A 25725-nucleotide genomic window follows, 5' to 3' on the forward strand; every position below is an offset into this window, starting at 1 on the left:
AAGAGAGGTTTTTGATCGAAATACAAGAACATTCATTGACACATTTTTTCTATATAGCTTTTGTCTTGTAGAAAAATCTTTGCACCAAAATGTTGTTGTATTCACGTCTTAGAGAGATGATTGTAATAACCTTGTAATTACCGGATAATTGTTGTTATAGGGTAGAGGTTGAAGAGACTTGACTATAAAAGAATGCTTTGATAATGGCTTGAAGAAGTTAGTTAAAGAACACTTGTTGTAGAGCCTAGAGCAGGGATGGAAACAGGGTGGGTCTGGTACAGGTTTCATGATACCCATCCACGTACCCGTACTTGTCAGGTATATGATTTTCATCCCCATCTATGTCCCCGTCGGGTATCGGGTATACCCGTACCCGTCAATTCTTTTATTTTTTATTTTTTGAAAAAAAATATATGATATTTTTAAATTATTATTTTTTATTATATTATAATTATAATTAGGTTATTTCTCTATCTCATATTATAATAAATAATCACACATAAAAAAAATATTAAAAGTATTTAATATAATTAAATTGAAAGTGGGTATTAAATTAAAAATGGGAACGAGGACGGGTACAGGTACGAGGCGGGTAAGTACATACCTGTACCCAATTTAATATATCGGATTTTACCCGTACCCGTACCCGTACTCGGTCAAACCAGGTATTCACCGTCAAAGTCGAGACGAATTCGAGTATTACCCGCGGGTACGGGTATATTTATCATCCCTTACCGAGAGTGGTTTGACTATAAAAGAATACTTGGATAGTGACTTAAGGGGGATATTCAAATAACATTTGTCGTAGAGCCAGAAGTGATTTAGGAAAGAATATTTGTAATTTTGATAAAGTTAATGGAACTCAATCTGGTTAGATTAAGAACTCTTCTAATACTTCGTTTGTTGTAGATACTACTCTTGCAAAAAATACAATTTTTTGATATTTACTATTCAATCTCCCTTATAATGATTATCTTTTTTTTCTTCTTCCACAAATAGTATTACTCTTTCTAATTAAAATATGCTTGTTGACATGTATTATATATTTCAATATTGGTAAATTAATACATTTAACATTGTGTCTTCTCCTCTCTATTTATTAATTTATAAGTTACTTTCATGTTAAAGTTGAAAATGTGAACTTAAAAAAAAGTAAAAGTTATTTGTAAGTTTTCAATCTTTTTTAACTTAAAAGTTATTTTAAGTTTAAAGTTGTTTGGCAAAAATTTAAAAGTTGTAAATATTTTTTTCAATGAAAAAGTATATTCACAGCTTATTGTATACAAATAATTTAGTCTATGTAAAATATTTTAATAATAATAATTTTTAAAATAAAGATATTCAAAAAAATTATTTTTTAAAAACAAAAATTTAATATAAAAAATTAATTTAATGATTATTTGTATATGACACATATAATATTAATTGAAGACATTTAATAATAATTACAAATGATAAAATATTTAAGTTATAACATATTCTTGTTCGATAATATTTTTAAGGAAACAAAACAATTTATTTAGAAATGATTTAATACCAACTTTTATATATATATATATATATATATATATATATATATATATATATATATATATATATATACTTGACAAGTAATTCACAACTTAAATAGATGTGTAAATCTTGGGGCCAACTATCCCACCCTTTAAGGTGCCTCCAACGTAGCGAGGAGATTAGTCACTGCTATTGGTGGTGGATACTCCAGGGATGAACAAAAAAAATAGATGTGTAACCAAGAAGATATTTAATAAAATGCTTAATTCATGATTCAACAAGTCAATTATATCTACTTCTCATCGATGCAATTGCCATTTGATTTCAAAATCTATCCATACAAGCAACATTTACTACTCTTCTAGGATCATATGAAATCATTTCTTCATCTTCATTCATTTCTTCTCTACCCCTAGTCATATTTTGGAATATTATCACATTTGTTAAATTCTTCATCTTCAACGCCGAACATCTGAATGAAGTAACGTCATTGTTGCAATTATAATCTTTTGTTGTTTAATCAATGGATGTAGTCTCATATCACACAAGATATGCCACCTTTTCTTCCAAACTCCATGTGTTCTTTCAATGATGTAACACCCCGATTTTCACAAATTATATGACGGCTCAAAGCCCAATATTTTGAATTTTAGTAGCCTAGAACGAGTCGTTTCCAAACTGGAATGAGTCGTTCCATACTACTAAAAAGGCATGTAACCCTAGTTGGGAACAAGTTGTTCTAGTTTAAGAACGGGTCGTTCCAAACATGACCGTTATGAATTAAACTCAACTCCAGAACGGGTTGTTCTGGTTTAAGAACGAACTATTTCAAATGTGAATTAAACACATGATGAAAGGATCCAGAATGGGTCATTTTGGATCCTAAACGGGTCGTTCTAGCCACTTTTGATCTATAAATAGCATACTCTAGCACTGCTCTTGGACACACTCTCTGAAGACCAAGGAGAACCAAGAGAAGGAGATCAACCATATTCTTCTCTAGCTTCATCTTCTGCTTATTCAGGTAAGGGGGGAGTGAGAAACCTCACTCGAGAGTGTGGGAATAATTGTTGGGTAGCAGGATTGACCCCAATCCCTTGCTTGATGCATGCTCTAGGAACAGGCAGATTATGAAAGTTTTCTGTTTTAATATCTGAGTTTTCTATTGGGTTTCTGGTTGGATGTGATACATGAATATGTGTTTAATTTTGAAAATAAATAAGTTTTGATATGAATTAGAGTGTTCTATGGGTTCCTGTGGGAACCCTATGAGAAACAAGCAAATTTCTAATGCTTTCTGTTTTACTTTCTGAATGTTCTGTTATGTTTCTTGTATGATGTTAAGTGCAAAGATGTGTTTAATTTCAAAAATAGATAAGTTTTTCTATGAATTAGAGTGCTCTATGGAGATTATGTGAATATGATGAGACAATGTGAAAAGTGAATATGAGCATGATGAGGATAAGAATCAAATGATGATATTATGAGTATGACTATATGAAATTTGAAAAAATGACATGAGACATGATGTGAATGACGTGCTATTGTGAGCACTATGACTATGAGAATGTGAAATATGATGAAATGATATAAGACATGAAAGTCCTAGACAAGTAAAGTGATGAGTCCATGAAGTGTGAATGTGTGTGACATGCATCATGTGCATCTATGTGAAGGGTACGATGTGGAGTACACCGTTAGGGAAGGCCCTCCTTGTGTAACAGCTTAGGGGAGTCCTAGGGGATAGTGCGGTTTGAATGTCTCAATTCCACCCGTTTGTGAGCACGAGACGTAACTTGCGCAGTTTCGCTATCTCGACCAGACCCTAATAGTACATCTTTCTAGCTGAGAGTGTATGGGTAGCTCCCTACATGTACTCCTAGACTATCTTAGGTGTTTCGTTTAGGCAGCACACCAGTGATATGTGATATGTTACTAGCGCCACATGCATGCATTTATGAGTCGAGTTCATGACATCATTGCATGATAAATGAGTGTGCATGTGATACTGATTGTGTATGTGCTACTAATGTATGTATGACTTGAGTTGTGCTTGATTAACGTGTATTTTGTGCTGTGCTTTGTATGATTTGTGTGTGTGTTGCCTGACCGTTATTTTTACACCTTAACCTAAACGAGATGTTTCTCACTGCCCTATTTGTTCTATGTGTGTCTTCTACTGTGTTGCAGATGACCATCAACATGAGGATGTTGGTGACGAAGCTTAGGCTTCAGTTGGTCGTGCTCTAATAAGATATGTGACATCGAGACGTAGTTAGGATTAACTTAGAATGCTACTATTGTTAGAGTCTAGAAGACCTTAATTTTATCTTTTTGTAATTTCCACATTAGACTATGATTTATGTTTTATGAATGTGATCTCTTTACCTTTATGTAGTTATAGACCAAATGCAGTATTCGTCTATTTTGATATAATAATAAAAAACATGCATAAATCAAACTATATTTGAGTAAACAATAAAATATGGAAATTTCATTTTGAAATTCATATTTCTTACACAATAAACTTAAATCACAGGCAACTAAACGGTAAATGGCACAAAAGTTTGCTTGCAAGATCACCAATGAACTCAACCTGTGTCACCATACCGATGATTCTCACCATGATCACCATGACATCTAGCACGGTTTTGTTCCTTTGCGAACTTCAAATGCAAGGGTAAGACACACCACAACTTTGGCATTTCACATACTGACATGGTGCGGCAAAGAAGGTACACTTCATCAATTCTATTTTCCTGATTCATTGTTTATGCCTAACTTGGAGAATTAGATGCACTTGTTTTTTGAAAATGGACCTTAGATCTTCATTTTCTTCAATTCCTATTCTCCTGTATTAAAGAAAATGTCAAAAATCATAAGATCGCAACCTTAACATAATTAAACCCAAATTAGTGTTCATCTGAAGGAAGCCAGCAAGAAAAAATGAATTCAAAGCATGCACACTACCTCACAGGAGATGGATAAAGGCATGCAGGTGGAAGGTAGATTCAAACAACAAACAGAAATAAAATTGGAGACCTGTTGTCCCAACTCTTAAGATCAAAAGACAATATTCTACAGAAAATGGAAATTTTGATGCACAAGAATCTTAATGATTATATTCTCGAGTTCAGAGAACCATCGTCACGAGCCTATCTAAATACTCATAATTTCATATGGAAGGTGGGCACAACTATACTTGAAAATCTCAAATATATAGCACAAAAGATGAAGGTATCCCCAGTTCTTCCCATATGCTTTGATTGAACTTACAACATTCCAATCTTGTCATATCATATTCAAAATAGGAGAAACTGCTAAAATAATAATAGCAAAATCTGTTAAGCCACATAATGGATAGGCTGAAAATACTAGTTACCCAATTTTTGAGCCATTCTTCCCCACAAGAATCTTGCGTTGGCTTAATTTGTTAGTGATGAAATGTTGCTCAATCCTAAGAGAACCATCTCGTAACTCTTTCCAGTCAATCAATCGCTATTCAACATCATATGGAATTTCATGAATTGATAAACTTGCTAGTCAATATATAATATTTAAACAATATTAGCCAAATCCTACAACATATTTCTTACAAATTCTAGCTAGGTATTAGAAGAATGAATGGATTCAACAACTACCTGATGTACATAGTCCAATAACCTTTCACGCACAACTTTTAATGCTATCATCTTCATAACTTCCTCACTCATGGTAAATGGATCTTCTTCCCAGGGTCGTTGAACTGCCTATGCATAAGAAAAAATTAAAAATCCAGAATTAAGATGGTGAATATATAAATCAAAGATATCTAAACAAACTATAAAAATTGTACAGTAAAAGAAAATATATGTAAATATGCATAGTAAAAAATGAAGCAATTATGGTAAAGAATGCATGGTAGACTAAGTCTTATCCCACCAGGCAGGGCAGTCTCATCCTACAACCTATAAAACACATTGCTGATTCCTTAGAGAAACTATTAAATCATTTGTTTACACCTAGTAGATAGCAGAAGTAGAAAGATCCATGCCTGGTTCATCAAGTATTGAGTCAGATCTTTAATTACTAGGTCAAAAATTTAAAGCATGCGTATTTCAGAAAAAGTATATTACTTTTTCAGATAAAGATGACGTCTCTACAGTTACAATGACCGGTAAAGGACAAAAAATTCCTAGGTCGCAGTTAAAGTCAAACACTGCAGCTACCAAAAACGTAGAAGACTTCACGCAATGTCTATAAACAGGAAGCAACATTTAATGCAAGATCTAGTGCATTAAATGAGAAATTGAACTAGTCATGAACGAGTACATTCTACTTCAACGGGCACTTGCAACGGGCAGAATTTACAGAGACTATAAATATGTCATGACTCTAAACCTGGAAAGGTTGGCGAAGAGTGATTCCAAGCCCAAGAAGCAAAGAAACCAGAGACAGAGCATACATAGTCAAATCTATAATATTTTATTTATCTCTATAGACTAAGGAGTTCTAAGTGTAACTTAGGAACTTAAACCTTAGTGAGTGTAGTAAACCTTTGTATCCTCTCTGTGAGAGCAAACCACACACTCAAAATAAGTTATCTATCATTTGTAAAGCCTGAAGAGGATAGGGAAAGAATACTTGTATAAGACTGGAGAGGCTTGTCGATAATCTTCACTGAGAGCCTGAAGAGGCTGAACAAAGAATACTAGCACTAATGAGTGAAGTTAGCAGGCCAAGAGTGGTCGATAATCCTCACTGAGAGCCTGAAGAGGCTAAACAAAGAATATTAGCGCTAATAAGTGAAATTAGCGAACCAGGAGTGGTTGATAATACTCGGGAACTAAGAGTGGTTGAGAATACTCACTGAGAGCCTGAAGAGGCTGAACAAAGAATACTAGCGCCGACGAGTGAAGTTGGCGGGCCAAAAGTAGTCGACAATACTCGACAAACCAGAACTGGTGATAATACTTGTACTTGATTGAAAATCTAGTGGAACCCTTCAATTGAAGGAGTCTGAATGTAGCTCAGTCTGAGCGAACCAATATAACAATCTTTGCACTATATTGCTCTTCTCAGACGCAAATTTATTTACTTGATATTTTATCCTGAAAATCTTACTCACTGCTTATTTCAAACTACAACAGCTTTTGGACGGAAAACATCTCTTGTTTAACTTATTACTGCAAGAAACACTCTCGTGCAGACGATAAAACTTGCAGACGCAAAACACTTTTAAATGTTATCTTAAAAGTAAACAAGAGATGCATCTTGAATTTGAAAACGTCAATATGAAACATGAAAAATCCTTTTATGCAAAAAGATTTCCTTAAACCTTCGCACACACATATTCAACTCCCCTTCTATATATTTTTCCTCTAACTTCAAAAGCTATAATGTTGCTACAATTATTAGTTGTTATATGTACATATATACATACATACCTATATATTTATATATACATATTTGAACTTTCCGACCTTTTAAATATTAAAGATTCCATATTAATTGTAAAAAAAATTATTAGTAGTACTTCACGCCCAACGTCAAGAGGTGTGGGACATAATGTTTTTCTTTTCTTAAAATAAGTGATATGTTAGGTTTTTAGAGCCTAGACTTATTCCTAGGTAGCACCTTACTAGCAAACCACTTAACCCATTTCTTATAAATTATTAAAAATGCACATTATATTATTTTAAAATTTCCAATTTTTTTTTTATAGAATTAACTTAAGCTATGAGAAAGATTTATTTATTCTGGAATTTCAAGATGTTATGCATGATAACAAATTATCTGATAAATATAGTATTTTAATTTATTTATTTATTCTTGATTTTTATTTATGAACATTATATTATCTATTTTAATTTTCTTTTTTGTGCTTGGTAGATAATATGCAGGTTTTGGGTTCCGCCCAAGTTGGTATGTCTTTGCGTTATAGAGATGCCTAATTGTACCTTGGTGTATTATTAAGAAAAAGATATTTGATTTGTTGTCATGGTGTGCCCCAATTAATATACATGATTAAATTTTTAAATGATCTTAGCATATCCTACTCTTTTCTTGATCTACTCTCAAATCATATCATATCTTATCCTAACCACCAAATAGGTCTTAAGTGTATGGTAATTTCTATTTTGTAATTGTATAAAATTATGATTATATTAATAAATAGCTTTCGTATAAATATTTAAAATGATGGGATTTTCACATTCTAAGTAATGTAAACGTAATTACAATAATACTTGGAGTATTACACAAACAAATTAAAAAAACTAATATAAAATTTTATGTGAGGCGTTGTGATAATTAAAATTATTAATTAAATTGAAAAACACGTGTATGCCACATACAAAAGACACCATCTCATGAAAATAATACACAAGACAATATACGACTTTAAATTTTAACCTTATTATTTTAATACACTCATAAATTCATTTTTTTATTACTTTTGTTGATCAAATGATAAAATTAAAATTATCATTTGTAAGTTGTCATGAAATATCAAAAGACACATTAAAAAGGATATAGACAAACAAATATGGTTCCAACATTTTGTTTTATTTTTCTATTTGAAGATAAAACTCGATAACTAATTTACATATCCTTTCAGTAAATTGTGGAGATCATTGGTATGTTTTCCACCACATGAAAATGTACATGCATCGAAACATAACGAATATTCCGGAAGACCGATAAATTTGTCGCAATTAACTTTGATACAATTCCGAAAACAATTCGGATCAAGCGCGTTGATTGACTTAATTTGCACGAATGGAGAACTCTCAGCATGTGTAAGGTTAAACATAATTATGCTTACAATGACAACAACAATAATCCTTATCTCATTTTTTGCTATGACTTTTTCTAATGTCTTTGTAGGTCAATGATTTCTAAAGAAAAATAAATAAACACCAATTTATAAACAAAATAAGAAGGATGCAATAGTTAATTGTATAGTAATTTTTTGGTCAAAATTGAATAATTAATTATTATTAAATATAAGGAAAAAAAAATTCTTCGAGGTCAAAACTATATTGTTGCTACAATTATTAGTTTCTATATGTATAAATATACATACATATCTATATATTTATATATACATATTTAAACTTTCCAACCTTTTCAAATTAAAAGGTTCCATATTAATTGTAAAATAAATTTATCAGTAGTACTTCACACCCAACGTCAAGAGATGTGGGACATGATTTTTTTTTACCTAAAATAAATGATATGTCATGTTTTTTAAGCCTAAATTTATTCCTAGGTAGCAGTTTACCAGCAAATTACTTAACACATTTCTTATTCAATTATTATAAACACATTATATTATTTTAAAATTCCCATCTTTTTTTTATAGAGTTAACTTAAGTTATTAGAAAGATTTATTTATTTATTCTAGAATTTCGAGATGTTATACATAATAAAAAAAATTATAATTAATGTAGCATTTTAATTAATAAAATGTATAGAAATATATATTGATAAATATTAATTAATATAGTAGGATACATATATATATATATATATATATATATATATTATACATTATAATTTCATATACAATATCTTATGTACCATACTACCATTCTAATTTTAATGTGTAGATTTGAAATATATTATTAAATAAATAAAAAATAACCATAATTTATGTTATAAAACTTGTTCAATATATTGGATCGATATGTATTTGAACTTCAAAACATTACTAGATGAAGAAATATATAATATTTTAAAATATTTACAAATTTTGCTTTGTGTAGGTGTTGAACAAAGAAAGATTAACCACTAAACTACCATAACTGTAACGACTCGTCGTGGTCCCTACACTTAGTAGAGTCGCACTAATAAACTATTGAACTAAGAAAAAATATTAAAATTGAATAATTCATACATACAAGTATATATATATATATATATATATATATATATATATATAATAATAATAATAATAATAACTAAGTTTCTATGAACAAAGCATAACCCCATATATGTACAATCATCCCAAAAATAATATCACTCTAGTGTCGATCAAGCACAGACAAAACAGTTACCTAAAATGGTAACTCTAATACGAGGATAAAACTCCATGTCCCGTAGCGGTCACCTCAACTCCAAGCTAGCCCTGATATGCTCCCATACACAGTATGATCATCGCAATCCATCCACATGGAAATAGAAGGGTAAGCTAGAGTTCAATAAACAACCATACAAGTATAAAACAATAATCTATACTATACAATCATCCAATCATGAAGTCAAACACCATATACTTCATCATAATAGCAATCATGCAATAAAATGCAACTCATGATAGATATCAATGCATATCAATCATCTAATGTGTTGTCATGCATACACCTAGGAGATCTCCCTAACAACAAAGTAGTATAAGTGACATCTCAATCCTACTGAAACCACCCCAACCATTTTCACTCCCCATGCGCCTGCTCAGTCAAAGCTAACAGGATATAAATCCTCACTCAAGTTTACTTGGATGATGTCATTTACACACTTGGAAGTCTGGTTCCACCGTCAGGTATAGCACAGCTGGGTACAGGCGTACCACGACCTTGGCATGCCTTACCAAGTAACTTGTGGAGTTCTCCCACTAACTATCCACAAGGAACCACGAACCTTCCCCAGTACTTGATTAAGGGAATAACCTTCGACCTCATACCCTGCTCCAACACTAGCTAAGAACTGAGATGAGACTCACCCAAAGTAGTGGCCTGTCCAAGCACCAGTCTATCTAAGCACCACTCTCATTTATATCAGTGGCCTATCCAAGCACCACTCTCAAGAGACTCTATGTGAGCTCTTCTAGTTCGAAAACATTTTCCCTCTCCTCAAGTTCTAGGCTAGACACATGCCATAAGGCATCACATGCAATAATGCATCATACATCATACATGGTCAATCCACCATCATGATCAATATAATTCTCATATGATCATACACATATGTCCTATCATGCTTAAACATTCATATATATCATTACAAAGCATACATATGAATCAAGCGCCAATTTACATCATATATAATACATAGATGAACCAATATACAACATAGTATCAAGCAAATTTTTAATCCACATGATAACAACTTAACTAATGCTGACAACTTGACCACTGTTCACTAAAACAACCATATCTTAAGTTCTAGACCTTATTTCTAGGTGATTGTAACGCCATTGGAAAGCTAAGATCCTAGGCTACAACTTTCATGAAGACCATAAAGTCAAATTCTGAAAGCACAAAAACGATCAGTGCCTCCAACGCGCGTAGTGCTTCCCAATCCCTCAGCCCTTTACCTTCAGGAACTCGACCCTGGCACACTGCCCCTAAAGGGCTCAGCCTTTCAAAATGGCTCAACCTTTTTGAAAGCGCTCAGCCCTTTAAAATGGCTCATCCCTTTGGTTCCAGAAACCCTTCTCTGTCATGCAGTCCCTAAAGGCCTCAGCCCTTTAAAATGGCTCAGTTGTTTCATGACAGAGGCACCATGTTCTTCGCCATTTTTGGACTTCCACACTTGAAACTCAGAGAAAACCCACATGCAATGGAAGAAATAGCATCCATGCACCAACAACAATTCAATCCAAGTCCTAGAAACAACATGTACTCATCTGATTCATCAAGATCGACCAAAACCCCATTTTTCCCAAAACCCCGAAAAATGAGCAATTCCTTCAATCCAACCATTGATTCTCAAAATTCATGCATCAATTGAGTTTCTAAACTCACATGCAACTAAATTTCTACATTCTAGCTTCCCTCACCTGAAAATTGGCTCAAGATAGCCAAGAACTGAGAAGAAGAAGAATTAAACAGAGAAATTTGGGAGAGAAAGGAGCTCACGGACCCAAAGTCCTTCTATCTATAACTCCTCTCTAAGTTTCTTTGAGAATGAACTTATGAAGTTCCCTTCTCAGAGAAACCCTTATATACTCTTTTCTCTAGAATCACGGTCATAGTTGGCCACCATCTTCATTGCAAGCTTATTTGTTATATTCCTACCTTTTTAACTCCATCTTTTACTTGAGATTTTTTTTTATCTCTCCATTTCTTTTTCCAACTTTTTGTTGTAAAAAATATCGTAAGAAAAAAAGAGATTAAAAATAGTGTTAAATCAAAAGATGATCCCTTAAATTCAAAGTTTTAATATTAACAAATAAAATACTTTTATATAGAAGAAATGTCTACGAAAACATCTTTGAAAAGTATCTTTGAAAGGTTTATTAGATAAAGTGTAAGATGTAGATCAACTATAAGACGATTGATAATCAGCTAAAGCATACAGTATTTCTCATATTCTTTAAATATCTTAATAAATCGAATTAAAAGATTGTCTCATAACTTACAAATCGTTAAAGACAAATCATGATTTCCATCAAAACCAAATCCCTAAACTCACAAAGAAAAATAGATGAAGTCACTACAATAGCTACTTTGCACTAATATTGCTTCTACAAGCTCCATTTACTATGGAAAGTTAATAAGTAGCCTTCTTGATTATATAAGAGGTACTATTTGGTAAAATGCATTTTATACTTGCATTAAATGCACCAAACAATTACCTGTCACCATAATGAAGAAGATGAAGACAAACAAAGCAAACTTGTGAGCTAGACTCAAAGTATTGCAACAAGCATCTTCTCTAAAGCTACTGTATAAGAATTTTTGAAGATCAAGACAAAGAGAGGTTTTTGATCGAAATACAAGAACATTCATAGACATATTTCTTCTATATAACTTTTGTCTTGTAGAAAAATCTTTGCACCAAAATATTGTATTCACGTCTTGGAGAGATAATTATAATAACCTTGTAATACCTGGATAATTATTGTTATAGGGCAGAGGCTGAAGAGGCTTGATTGTAAAAGAATGCTTTGATAGTGACTTGAAGAGGTCAATCAAAGAACACTTGTTGTAGAGCCTGGAGAGGTTTGACTATAAAAGAATACTTAGTCAAATAACATTTGTTCTAGAGCCAAAAATGACTTGGGAAAGAATATTTGTAACTTTGAGAAAGTTAATGGAACTTAATCTAGTTGGATTGAGAATTAGATGTAGCCTCTATGTTTGAGACAAATCGGCATAAAAAATACTCGATATCTTATTTGTTCTTTTGATTACTCTTCTAGTATTTCGTTTGTTGTAGATAATACTTCACTCTCTTGCAAAAAAATACAAGTTTTTGATATTCACTATTCAATCCCCCTTCTAATGACTATCTTTTTTTTCTTCCACATAATATTACTCTTTCTAATTAGGTTAAAATACTAATTTGGTCCCTTATAATATTTTTTTTGTTTCAATTTAGTCTCACTTTAATTTTTGGTTTCAATTTGGTCCCTAATAATTTAAATTATTGTAATGTCGTACTTTCGTCCAAATTATTTAAACAGAGTTAATTGTTGCTCATGTGGATGTCATGTAGATGCATAGGTGGATGCAAAATTTCTTTAATGTATCTAGAACCAGAATGGCCCGTTCTGCTTGCACTGTTGGTGTGTTAATTTTGCACCTGGAACAAGCCGTTCCAGATGCATTATTTAACAGATAGCGAGTGCAAGCAGAACGGGCCGTTCTGAAACCAGAATGGGTCGTTCTGGTTTTAGAACGAGTCGTTCTAGATTCAAAACGGGCCATTCCAGAACACCAAACACATACATACGTTCAACAAAATGCAGCAATGTGGTTCAAAAATTAAAAACAAAAATTCATAACATAACATATACTAAGAAAGTTTAAATAAATTACTGAGAAGGGAAATCATCTGGATAACGCTGAAGGTTCCAATAATACATCTTATCCACCATATAATCACTAGTACAAACATGACTTTTAAAATCAAGGTTTTAAAATCAGTCATAAGGTATCCGATTTTAAAAGTGACGCGGTGGCAATTTTGTAAATAATGGCATTACTTTTAAAATCAGCTACGTTATGACCGATTTTAAAAGTCTGTGACGCTACTTTTAAAATCAGCTCTTGAAGAGCCGATTTTAAAAGTAGACTTTTAAAATTGGTTATCAAATAGCTGATTTTAAAAGTATCACTTTTAAAATCGGTTATTGAACAGTCAATTTTAAAAGTAGTATCAAAGACTTAATTTACTATCTCCGCTCCCATTCTCCCCCTAGCTCCATTCTCTACTCTTTGACTTCAATAGTTCATATATTCTTCTCTTTACTCTCTCGAGCTCTCATCCGAAGTATGCAACTTCTCATTTTCTTGGAAGAATACAACATCAAGGTAACATTCTCTTCTCATGTCTCTTATTTCGTTGTTACTGGACGAATTTTGAGTCTGGATCGGCCCTAGAACGGTCAGTTCTGCTTGCAGTACGACCCGTTTTGCAAGCAGAACGGCCTGTACTGCAAACAGAACGGATCATTTTGCTTGCAGAACGGGCTGCACTGAAAACAAAATAGCCCGTTCTGCTTGCAGAACGGGCCGTTCTGGGGCCTACTTCAGCCATGGTCTTAAACATCACCTCTGCTTCTTCTTCTGTTAATGCTTCTACACGAAAAGTTTGAATGCCTTTCCCATTCATTTAACTTAAACTTTTCTGTATTTTGTTATACCCATATACCCCTGTTTTCTTTTTCAATAACTATATTCTTTTTATCTCTTATGAATCGCAGGGTTTGAGTCCTACTTAGTAGGTGGGTGTGTGAGAGATCTACTGCTGAATAGAACTCCAAAAGATTTTGATGTTATCACCACAACAGAGCTTAAGGAGGTTTTATGACAATTACTCAATTTATCAACTATTAGAAATACAACATACATTTTGGAGTGAGTTTTAGGACACTTATTCTGTCCAATTTATCTAACTGGCGAGAAAGCAGTTTCATCGTTCAGCTCGTGCCGAAGTTGTTGGACATTGTTTTCCAGTATGCTTGGTTCATATAAAAGGTTATGTTGTTGAGGTTTGTCCATTGAGTAATTATACAAGATTATCTTTGTCTTTTTTTAATCTATAAATTTCATGTATGATTTAATGTGCACTTCATTTGGAAATTCTTCTTTGATTAACATAAATCAATCTATTAATTTATTTATGTTGTATCAGGTGACCAGTTTTGAGACAGTGGCACGAACTTCCAAAGGGAAGGAACAATCGTTATACTCTCTGTTGCCCAAGTGCAGTAATAAAAAAGACTTGTTTCGCTGCAAAAACTCCTTGCGCAGAGACTTCACAATTAATGGGTATTGTTGGAGATTTTTTTTAAAATTTTTTTATAGCTTGTCGGACCATTTGTTTTTATGCATAATTTCTGTTTTAAACATTTACTTTCTCTTTGAAATGAGGATTCAGATTATGTTGCAAAGGTAGGAAGTTGCAGTAACAAGTATTAGTTTTTATCTTTGATATTTATTTATTTCCTGTGTTATTAATCCATTTATTTATGAGTTTGTTAGGGTTCTTTATCTTTCCTTTTATTTAAAGATTTAAAATTATCAGTTTGATAGGATTCTAGTAATTTTGTAGTTTAGGATGCATAATAATTTGTAAGTTATATACTTTGATTATATATATGGTTGACATTTACCAACTCTTGTTATTTGTATATAATTTGGTCTATTAAAAACATATGAATTGTCTGGTATTTTATTAATTTGCAGGTTTTGTTCAGGGATCCTCCTAAAACAAGTCAAATATTTTAAAAAAATTAATCACTTTTAACATCGGTCACGCATGAGCCGATTTTAAAAGTTAGACTTTTAACATCGGTCCCGACCGATGTTAAAAGTCCCACTTTTTAAAATCGGTCAGAGAACCAATTTTAAAAGTAAAAAATGACCGATTTTAAAAGTATTTTTTCCACTAGTGAATTATAGTGTTATTGGCGTTCATCCAGCTCTTGCAATCGACGATCCATACATTGAATGGCTGACAGGATATCAGTATTATCTACCACTACATGTGGTTGTGTGGTGAAATATTGGTCCTGTGTGTCCTCTTCCCCTACTTCAGGTTGTACCTCCTCAAGAATAGGTTGTTGTTGTTGGGGTACATCGGTCAATGACTTCAAGGGAAAATACCATGTCGTTTCATCCTTGACTGTATAGTGTTGATTTGGTAATAAGTGGTTCACTCCAATTTGATTGACAATGAAATAAAACCTGCCACCATTGTCCTTAGTGATACACTGCATTGTCCTTAGTGATACACTGCATTGTCCTTAGCGATACACTATATAGCTCAAATGTTTCGCAATTGAAGTTATCAATCCCCATTGACAATATTACCAAATCTAGTGTTTGAAATGTTTTGTACCTTGGGTCTTTTTTCCTTGCACGATTCACAACCGTGATTTAGAATCACAGGCGTGAACTATAATCATCGACCGTTTGTGTTTGACATTCTGGAACCAGAATGGCCCGTTCTGCTTGCACTATTGGTATGTTAATTTTGCATCTGGAATGACTCGTTCTAGGTGCAAAATTAACACAGCAAGAGTGCAAGCAGAATGGGTCGTTCTAGTTCCAGATGCATTAAAGAAATTTGGCACCTACCTATGCATCTACGTGGTATCAACGTGGCCAACAATTAACTCCGTTTAAATAATTTGGATGGAAGTCTGACATTGCAGTAATTTAAATTATTAGAGACCAAATTAAAACTAAAAATTGAAGTGGGACTAAGAGCAACTCCAATGGGAGTTGCTTGTCCCATGAAGCAACTCAAGCCCCGGTTTCTTACCATTGGAGGACTCTGACGTGACAACATGAGTTGCTTGAAGAAAAGAGAGAGTTGTTTCCTCAAGCAACCGTTCCTTACCAGATTTCAAGCAAATCTTATTGAACATATTTGGGACCGTTTCGAAAATAATAATGATGAAAATTAATTTCGTATAATGTCTATGTATTTATTATTATTTTATTTTATTTTTAATATCTACTTATTGTGTATTTTTTCTCGTAATTTATTTTCTTTCATTGTAGTGCAATTACCCTTTTTAATAAAAATTTAAAATTGGTTCATAAATGATTAGAAAAAAAAATTCTAAAAGTTGAATTTCTTAAATTTTCTTACCATTGGTGTAAATTTGTGTTTGAGTTGCTTAATACTGACATGGCACACTCGGGACCACTTTTTTCATTTTTCAATGCATAAAGCAACTCAAATGAGTTGCTTCCATTAGAGATGCCCTAAATTAAAACAAAAAAAATATTATAAGGGACCAAATTAGATTTTTAACCCTCTAATTAAGATATATATGTTGACATGTATTATATATATATATCCATAAACTAATACATTTAACATTGTGTCTTCTCCTCTCTATTTGTTAATTTATAAGTTACTTTCGTGTTAAAGTTGAAAATATAAAGTTAAAAAAAAAAAAGTAAAAGTTATTTATAAGTTTTAAGTTTTTTTAACATAAAAATTACTTTTAAGTTTAAAGTTGCTTGGCAAAAATTTAAAAGTTGTAAATATTTTTTTCAAATGAAAAAGTATATTCATTTTAATAATATAAAAGTATATATATATATATATATATATAACTTAACAAATAATTCACAACTCAAATAGATATGTAACCAAGAAGATATTTAATAAAATGCTCAATTCATGATTCAACAAGTCTCATAGATGCAATTGCCATTTGATTTCAAACTCTTCATACAAGCAACATTTACTACTCTTTTAGGATTATATGAAATCATTTCTTCATCATCATTCATTTCTTCTCTACCCCTAGTCATATTTTGGAATATTATCACATTTGTTAAATTCTCCACCTTCAGCGCCGCACATTGGAATGAAGTAACGTCATTGTTGCAATTATAATCTTTTGTTGTTTAATCAATGGATATAGTCTCATCACACAAGATATGCCACCTTTTTCTTCCAAACTCCAATTGTTCTTTCAATGACATTCCTTAGAGAAGAATGTATATGATTAAAAATACTTCTTATAAACCTTCCGCTTGACTACCACATCTAAAATCAGGAATATATATAATATCTTTCACCCTTATATAATTCCCAGCGTCCACTATAGTACTTTACTAAAAGATGATATAAAAATGAAACTGTAGTACAGGATGCAGCGAAAAAAAAATGTACAAGATTAGAACCGAAAGATCAAAATAAAAAAAGCAAAACCAATTTCCAATTTCATGTATAACTTACCGACAACAAGATGTTTGATAACATAACAGATGGAAATTTACCTAAGTTTGATCAACAAAATTGCTGTACATAAGATACGATTATACAATAGTCAAGTCTCTTATATCATCAAGTGGGGCGGTTCTAGGCAATTTTAAAAGCACAAAAAGAATCATACAACTATAGACCAAATGCACTAGTCGTATATTTTGATAAAAAAAAATATGTATAAATCAAATTATATTTGAGTAAACAACAAAATATGGAAATTTCATTTTGAAATTCATATTTCTTACACACAATAAACTTAAATCATGGGCAACTAAACGGTAAATGGCACAAAAGTTTGCTTGCATGATCAGCAATGAACTCAACCTGTGTCACCATACCGATGATTCTCACTATGATCACCATGACATCTAGCACGGTTTTGTTCCTTTGCGAACTTCAAATGCAAGGGTAAGACACACCACAGCTTTGGCATTTCACATACTGCATACCATGGTGCGGCAAGGAAGGTACACTTCATCAATTCTATTTTCCTGATTCATTGCTTATGCCTAACTTGGAGAATTAGATGCACTTGCTTTTTTAAAATGGACCTTAGCTCTTCATTTGCTTCAATTCCTATTCTCCTGTATTAAAGAAAATGTCAAAAATCACAAGATCGAAACCTTAACATAATTAAACCCAAATTAGTGTTCACTGAAGGAAGCAAGGAAGAAAAAATGAATTCAAAGCATGCACACTGCCTCACCGGAGATGGATAAAGGCGTCCAGGTGGAAGGTATATTCAAACAACAAACAGAAATAAAATTGGAGGCCTGTTGTCCCAACCCTTAAGATGAAAAGAGAATATTCTACGGAAAATGGAAATTTTCATGCATAAGAAGCTTAATGATTATATTCTCAAGCTCAGAGAACCATCATGATGAACCTATCTAAATACTCATAATCTTAGATGGAAAATGGGTACAACTATACTTGAAAATCTCAAATATATAGCACAAAAGATGTAGGTATCCCAGTTCTTCCCATATACTTGAAAATCTCAAATATATAGCACAAAAGATGTTTGAACTTCCAATATTCCAATCTTGTCACATCATATTCAAAACAGGAGAAACTGCTAAAATAATAATAGCAAAATCTGTTAAGCCACATAACGGAAAGGCTGAAAATACTAGTTACCCAATTTTTGAGCCATTCTTCCCCACAAGAATCTTGTGTTGGCTTAATTTGTTAGTGATGAAATGTTGCTCAATCCTAAGAGAACCATCTCGTAACTCTTTCCAGTCAATCAATCGATGTTCAACATCATATGGAATTTCCTGAATTGATAAACTTGCTGGTCAATATATAATATTTAAACAATATTAGCCAAATCCTACAACATATTTCTTACAAATTCTAGCTAGGTATTAGAAGAATGAATGGATTCAACAACTACCTGATGTACATAGTCCAATAACCTTTCACGCACAACTTCTAATGCTATTGTCTTCATAACTTCCTCACTCATGGTAAATGGATCTTCTTCCCAGGGTCGTTGAACTGCCTATGCATAAGAAAAAATTAAAAATCCAGAATTAAGATGGTGAATATATAAATCAAAGATATCTACGCAAACTACAAAATTTGTACTGTAAAAGAAGATATTTGTAAGTATGCATAGTAAAAAATGAAGCAATTATGGTAAAGAATGCATGGTAAACTAAGTCTTATCCCACAAGGTAGGGCAGTCTCATCCTACAACCTAAAAAACACATTGCTGATTCCTTAGAGAAACTATTAAATCATTTGTTTACACCTAGTAGACAGCAGAAGTAGAAAGATTCATGCCTGGTCCATCAAGTACTGAGTCAGATCTTTTATTCCAGCCCCCTTCAGTCCTGATATCATGAAATTCCTAAATAATAATAATTAAAAATAAAGAAGGTATTAGAGGATAGCTAAAGAACTAGGGTCAATCCACACAAAGTTATTGTCATAGTGCACACCATTGTCTTCCCTAGTCTTTCTACAAGAGAACCTTACCTTTCATATCCAGGAAGATCTTTGAATTCTTCAGCAACCTTCAATAAGTCTTTCTTTTTCTCTACTAAATCAATCTTGTTCATACACAAAATTCGCCTTTGATTTGGAACAGATCGAGCTCCCATTCTCTTAATTAATTTTATCACTCTTGAATCAGGCCTATATTGATCAAACGTTTAGTAGGATGCGGATGGGATCACCAATAACAACATGAATAAAGAAAATGTGCCACCAGAACATAAGCGCCCCTTCCCCCAACAATTCGATGTAAACAATTTTAGCATGAGCTCCTGATAGAACTGGTATCATAACAGTGGAAAAGAACCAATTTTATTGAATGAAACGAGGGGAAGTTTATCCACAGACTCTTATATAGAAAGAAATAGGTTGAAACTTGAAACACAAGTGTAAGGCAAGTACTGAAGTTAAATAATAAACCTCTGACCTGGTAATATGTCTATGAACGTCAAAAATGACTATGAGCACTTCATAGAGATTGACTGAACTCCAAGCACTTTCAACACGGGCCTTGACATCCCTATAAGGAAATCCACCGCAATTCAACATGAGCCCTGGTGTATCAAAAAAAACACTGCATAGAGAATATAATGCTACGTGAGCATGTAGCCAAGTAAAATGTATCATTAAATATTAAATTAAAAACCTATAAAAAGATTCATGCGGCAAGTTCATGGATAACAATGCAAATCTCCCAAATTCTTGAAAAGTATAATCAACAAATCATAAACAAATGATAAAATGCAAGGCCTATAAGTGGTAGGTTGATACCAATATGAGGCAGTGTAGTAGTAAAGCAGTAAAGGTAGAGTAAAAACTTTTGGGTTTCAACAAAATGCTTGCACACAGTTTAATTGGTTTGTCGTCATAAACTATATAGCATTTAAAGAAAATCTGCAGCAGTGGGTATGCTTATATTGTAAGCTAACACCTCCTGAAACACCTTTTCCTTGTTACCAGTCACCACCATTATCAGAGTTTAATTTTTTTCTAGTGCTCGACATACACTTCAAATACAAACTCATTCAAGTAAAATGATATCAATGAGAAGCACACAAAAAAAAAAAAAAAATCCTGTGCTAATATTAAGCATTGAAAGAAAACTTAAAAAAGAACTTTTTCTAATTGAATTATTTACTTGCCTCCACCGATCATTAGAATTATATTTCACAATTGACAATATGATGTATATTAGAAGGGTCTATAACTAGCAGTAGATTTGAAAAGTTATCCTGCCTACTACATGTGAAAAATACATTAGCAAAAAGTTCTCATTACCAGGGCCTGTGTTACAATGCCAAAGTGAACTGAAGATGATATTTGGTGAGTCTACAAGCCAACAATTGGAGATAAGCTTCCTCCATGCAAGAAGAGTAAGTATAAATCAATTGGAGTCAATGTTCAAATCTGACACTTATCTTTACAATATCAGATTCTCCTAGGAATAGGACAGGAGCGATTATTTGAGTTCTCCATCCATCCCCAATAGTCAGCAACCATTCAATTTCCTCCTTAGTTCATAAACATGCAACTTTACATCATTCAGGGATTGTAGGCAAATTTTATGCAATTGAAGAGTTGCATGACCCAAATAAAATGTTCAACGCGAAACTGCCATATTGCATTTATCCTTTAAAAACTTCATGATTCAAATTAAAAGATTATAAAATTATTGTTCATTACCTATGCGGTGTAGGAAGGGCAATTTTGGTCCCAAAATGGGAAAGGTTTCCCACTCCACCACTGTTGCCACCCTTTCCATATACCTCAATGCCAATGGCACTATATCCTGGCACCTTTTTGATTCCCAAATTTTTCATGTTACTTCTAACCTTTCTCACATCTTCCCATCTGTCAGCTGAAGCATAAATGCTAGCAAGAAGTGAATGAAGACTTGAATCGCTGGATTTTACTTTTGCTAGCATTGTAGCAAGCCTTTCACCCATATCAATATTGCCATAAATTCTACAGGCACTTAGCAAAGCTCCATAGAGTGGAACTATTACTTCGTCCTTTTGATCTGGTAATTTCTTTACCAACTCCTCTGCCTCTTGTAACAGTCCAGCTCGACCAAGAAGGTCGATGAAACATCCATAGTGCTCTAAATTTGGCTCAATATGATATATACTTGACATGGAATGAAATAACTTGCGGCCTTCTTCAACCAATCCTGCATGACTACAAGCACTCAAAACAGCAATGAAGGTAACATCATCAGGTTTTAACCCACATGTTTGCATTGCTTCAAACAACTCAAGTGCTTCGCTTGTTCTACCATTCATGGCCAGCCCACAAATAATTGAAGTCCATGAGGCAGTATCCTTTTCCTTCAATCCATGAAAAATCTCCAAAGATATCTCTATGCAACCACACTTGGCATACATTTCAATAAGGGCAGTACCAACCACAGCATCCACTATGATTCCGTTTTCGTCAATGTAATTATGAATCCACTTGCCTTGCTCTAGTGCTCCCGATTGAGCACAACCAGTAAGGAGAGTAACCACAATAAACTTATCTGGTTTCACACCTCTGATCTGCATCTCTCCAAATAACGCAATTGCCTCTTCAAAACGATTAAACTGTACATACCCATTAATCATAGCTGTCCAAAGAACAATGTCCCTACTTGGACTCTTCTCAAACAAATCCAAAGCTTGATCCAACTGACCACAGATCACATACCCAGTTACCATGCTGGTCCAACAATTCACATTCTTCACAATCATCGCATCGAAAATCTTCCTTGCCACACTCACATGTCCACACTTACAATACATGTCCAACAAAGCATTTCCCATTATAGTAGTAAAATCCAGTTCATTCACAATGTAACTGTGAATTTCCTTCCCAAGCTCCACATTCCTCAACACTGAGCATGCCGACAGGGTGCTCACAACCGTTGCTTCATTGGGCTTCTTGTTGCTCTCCATTCGCATTCGCCGGTAAACATCAACAGCCTCTTGGAACCTCCTGCATTTGACATAACCTGAAATCATGATGTTCCAAGAAACACTATCCCTCTCGGGCATTTCCTCGAACACCTGACAGAACCCCTCAACTAGACCCAACTTAGCATACATATCCATCAATGAGTTACACACATAAGGGTCAAACTCAAGGCCAGTCTTAACCACAAAAGCATGAATCTTTTCCCCTTTCCTAACCTCCCCAGTGCAACCAATACCCTTCAAAACATAAGGGTAGGTGTAGTTATCAGGCCACACCCCATGTTCCCTCAGTTGGTGAAACAGAGAAATGGCACTACAAAAACTACCCCTTTTCACAAAGGCCTTGATCATGAGATTGTAGATAAATAACGAGGGGTCATGAATGTGATTGAAGATTCTGTTTGCATAGTTAAAATCCCCTAATGATGAGTCCATGGAAAAGGCCATGAGCTTGTTGAGGGTGTCTCTATCTTGTTGCAGGCCAATGCAGAATACATGGGCCTGAATTTGCTTCAATTGGGACATGGATTTGCAGCTTTTGAGAAGAGAAATGTATGTTCCCTTCATTAGCTTTAAAGAATGCATGGTGTTGTTGGTAATTTGAAGTTTAAATCTTACATCATTGAATTGATTCCATTCACCCTAAATGTTGATATGGGTATCCATCATTAACCAAAGAATTGTTATGAACCAAGGTAGAAAGAAAAATTAAACAATTATATTTTTTATCAAAAAAACACTGCATAGAGAATATAATGCCACGTGAGCATGTAGCCAAGTAAAATGTATCATTAAATATTAAATTAAAAACCTATAAAAAGATTCATGCGGCAAGTTCATGGATAACAATGCAAATCTCCCAAATTCTTGAAAAGTATAATCAACAAATCATAAACAAATGATAAAATGCAAGGCCTATAAGTGGTAGGTTGAGACCAATATGAGGCAGTGTAGTAGTAAAGCAGTAAAGGTAGAGTAACAACTTTTGGGTTTCAACAAAATGCTTGCACACAGTTTAATTGGTTTGTCGTCATAAACTATATAGCATTTAAAGAAAATCTGCAGAAGTGGGAATGCTTATATTGTAAGCTAACACCTCCTGAAACACCTTTTCCTTGTTACCAGTCACCACCATTATCAGAGTTTAATTTTTTTCTAGTGCTCGACATACACTTCAAATACAAACTCTTTCAAGTAAAATGATATCAATGAGAAGCACACACAAAAAAAAAATCCTGTGCTAATATTAAGCATTGAAAGAAAACTTAAAAAAGAACTTTTTCTAATTGAATTATTTACTTGCCTCCACCGATCATTAGAATTGTATTTCACAATTGACAATATGATGTATATTAGAAGGGTCTATAACTAGCAGTAGATTTGAAAAGTTATCCTGCCTACTACATGTGAAAAATACATTGGCAAAAAGTTCTCATTTCACGATGAGATTTTTTTCTTCACTTTTCAGAATGAAATACATAAAAACAACAAAAGGTTCATTGAAAAATTTATCGTACTTATACCAATAGCAATAGAGATGGACCAGCTGGTCCATTACTATCACTCTTGGAATATTTTACCAGCTGAAACATAATTTTTATAGGTCAGGAATATCATTCTCAAACTGAAATCCATATAATCAAGGGTTTCAAAAATTATATCAAAATATGTCCATATTTTGGCTCAAATGATATAAGCACAAGTCACTCACAATTTGGGTGTCTCCTTTTGTCAACACTCCCACAACTTCATGAGTTGTAGTATTTGTCTTCCGTGAAACCGCTGCCACCTTTGTCCCAACCTATGGCAAATCAGAAAAGGACATCACATTCAGAAATCAGTCAATAAGATCATCATTCATCACCAAAGATACTAGAAAATTAAAAAAAAATTATAAAAAAAAAAGTTTTATCATAAGCTAAGCTTATACACAAGTTAAAAAACATATTTTGGAAAACTTTTTCATTTGCACTTGTAGGAGAGAAAAACATGAAAGAAAAATGAAATAAACTTTTTATACACTAAAATTAGCTCATGCATAAGCTAATTTGGATTTTTTTTCGCCCATTATCAACTCAAAAAAAAAAAACTTAAGCATAAGTTAATTTTAGCTTATGCAGAAGCTTATTTTATTTTTCCTTCCTACTTTTCTCTCTTAAAACCTGGAGAAGTTACCCAGACAGGTACTTAAGCTAATTTTAGTTTTTTAAGAAGCTTATTATAAGTGATTTTAAACAAGTTTATCTAAGCAGGCCCCAACTTAATTAACTCGAGAAACCCTCAATCAAAACCGAAATTGTAGCAGCACCATCTGCATGTGTCCACAAAGTTTCACATTTGTCTACAATTTTCAGCAATCTAAAACCATGAACCACACCAGTAAAACTTCCTTCAGCCGCAGCTTCCCCTTGGGGCCGTCTTCCCCGAACACCACTCGGTCCGCGCGGGCCCGGTACTTCTCGTCCCACGTGGGCCCGGGCTCGGGCGTGGGCTTGGTGTCATGGTGGAGGGCGTAGCGGGAGCTGTCGAAGACGGCGTCGGAGTCCGCGGCGGAGGTGGTGGGATCCTCGTGGGCCTGGGCGTGGGCCGAGAAAAAGGCGCGGAAAACGGGTGTGGGAGAATAGAGAGTCCTTCTTAGGGTTCTCAATGCTTTCATTGTGGAGATTCTACCATTCACCTCTTGCAGAGTTGGAATGGGGTTTTGGGGTTTAAGGGTTCAGGTTTGCAAAGCCGTTGTTTCTTCCTAACTCCACATGTTATTGTCAATTTGTTATTCGATAAAAACAATACAACTACTATTATGCATCTGACCTCTTAAAATTATATTTTAAATTTTGTATATATAAATATTTTTAAATATATAAATTATATTTTAAATTTTTTATAAATAATTTATATTGTAGAATAATATTATTTTTATTTATTGACAATTAATTTTAAAAATATTAAAATTTAATTAATAAATAATTATGATAACTTAAAATTGAATTAGATAAAAAAATTATAAAAATTTCTAAAAATCTTTTTGTAGAAAAAATACTCATAAAGACGCTTTCACACAAAATAGAAGTTTGTGTTTAATATGTAGAGA

General features: G+C 33.3%; 1 protein-coding gene and 1 long non-coding RNA gene across 5 annotated transcripts; both read right to left on the reverse strand.

Moving 5' to 3' along the window:
- Positions 1 to 3978: 3978 nt before the first annotated feature.
- Positions 3979 to 5109, reverse strand: LOC145949469 (uncharacterized). The gene is made up of 2 exons (XR_014427674.1): positions 4483 to 5109; positions 3979 to 4364 (listed from the first exon to the last, which is right to left on the reverse strand). It is a non-coding gene; the product is annotated as an uncharacterized LOC145949469 (long non-coding RNA).
- A 12700-nt stretch (positions 5110 to 17809) lies between these two features.
- On the reverse strand, positions 17810 to 25485 carry LOC145949470 (pentatricopeptide repeat-containing protein At1g31430-like). 4 transcript variants are annotated; one of them, XM_083059411.1, is made up of 9 exons: positions 25012 to 25438; positions 24346 to 24435; positions 21367 to 23276; positions 20111 to 20257; positions 19666 to 19824; positions 19471 to 19537; positions 19079 to 19186; positions 18820 to 18959; positions 17810 to 18263 (listed from the first exon to the last, which is right to left on the reverse strand). In XM_083059411.1, exons 1-9 carry the CDS (start codon positions 25288 to 25290, stop codon positions 18176 to 18178), a joined length of 2988 nt encoding a protein of 995 aa, XP_082915537.1. In that variant the 5' UTR covers positions 25291 to 25438; the 3' UTR covers positions 17810 to 18175. The 4 variants fall into 4 exon arrangements, 3 of the variants coding, with proteins under 3 accessions (XP_082915537.1, XP_082915538.1, XP_082915539.1); XM_083059412.1 differs by having other exon boundaries at positions 24895 to 25155; XR_014427675.1 differs by lacking the exon at positions 17810 to 18263 and having other exon boundaries at positions 18822 to 18959; positions 19079 to 19182; positions 25012 to 25461.
- Positions 25486 to 25725: the final 240 nt, after the last annotated feature.

This window comes from Cajanus cajan, chromosome 7 (genome assembly GCF_000230855.2).
Source record: "Cajanus cajan strain Asha chromosome 7, NIPB_CcT2T_4, whole genome shotgun sequence".
In the NCBI taxonomy this organism is placed as follows: Eukaryota; Viridiplantae; Streptophyta; class Magnoliopsida; order Fabales; family Fabaceae; genus Cajanus; species Cajanus cajan.

Coding starts and splice junctions, on each gene's coding strand:
- LOC145949470 (XM_083059411.1), bottom strand. CDS start 25,290: ATGAAAGCATTGAGAACCCTAAGAAGGACTCTCTATTCTCCCACACCC. Junction 19,825..20,110: donor GTTCATAGACATATTACCAG/GTCAGAGGTTTA, acceptor TGATCAATATAG/GCCTGATTCAAGAGTGATAA. Junction 18,960..19,078: donor TATTGGACTATGTACATCAG/GTAGTTGTTGAA, acceptor TTATCAATTCAG/GAAATTCCATATGATGTTGA.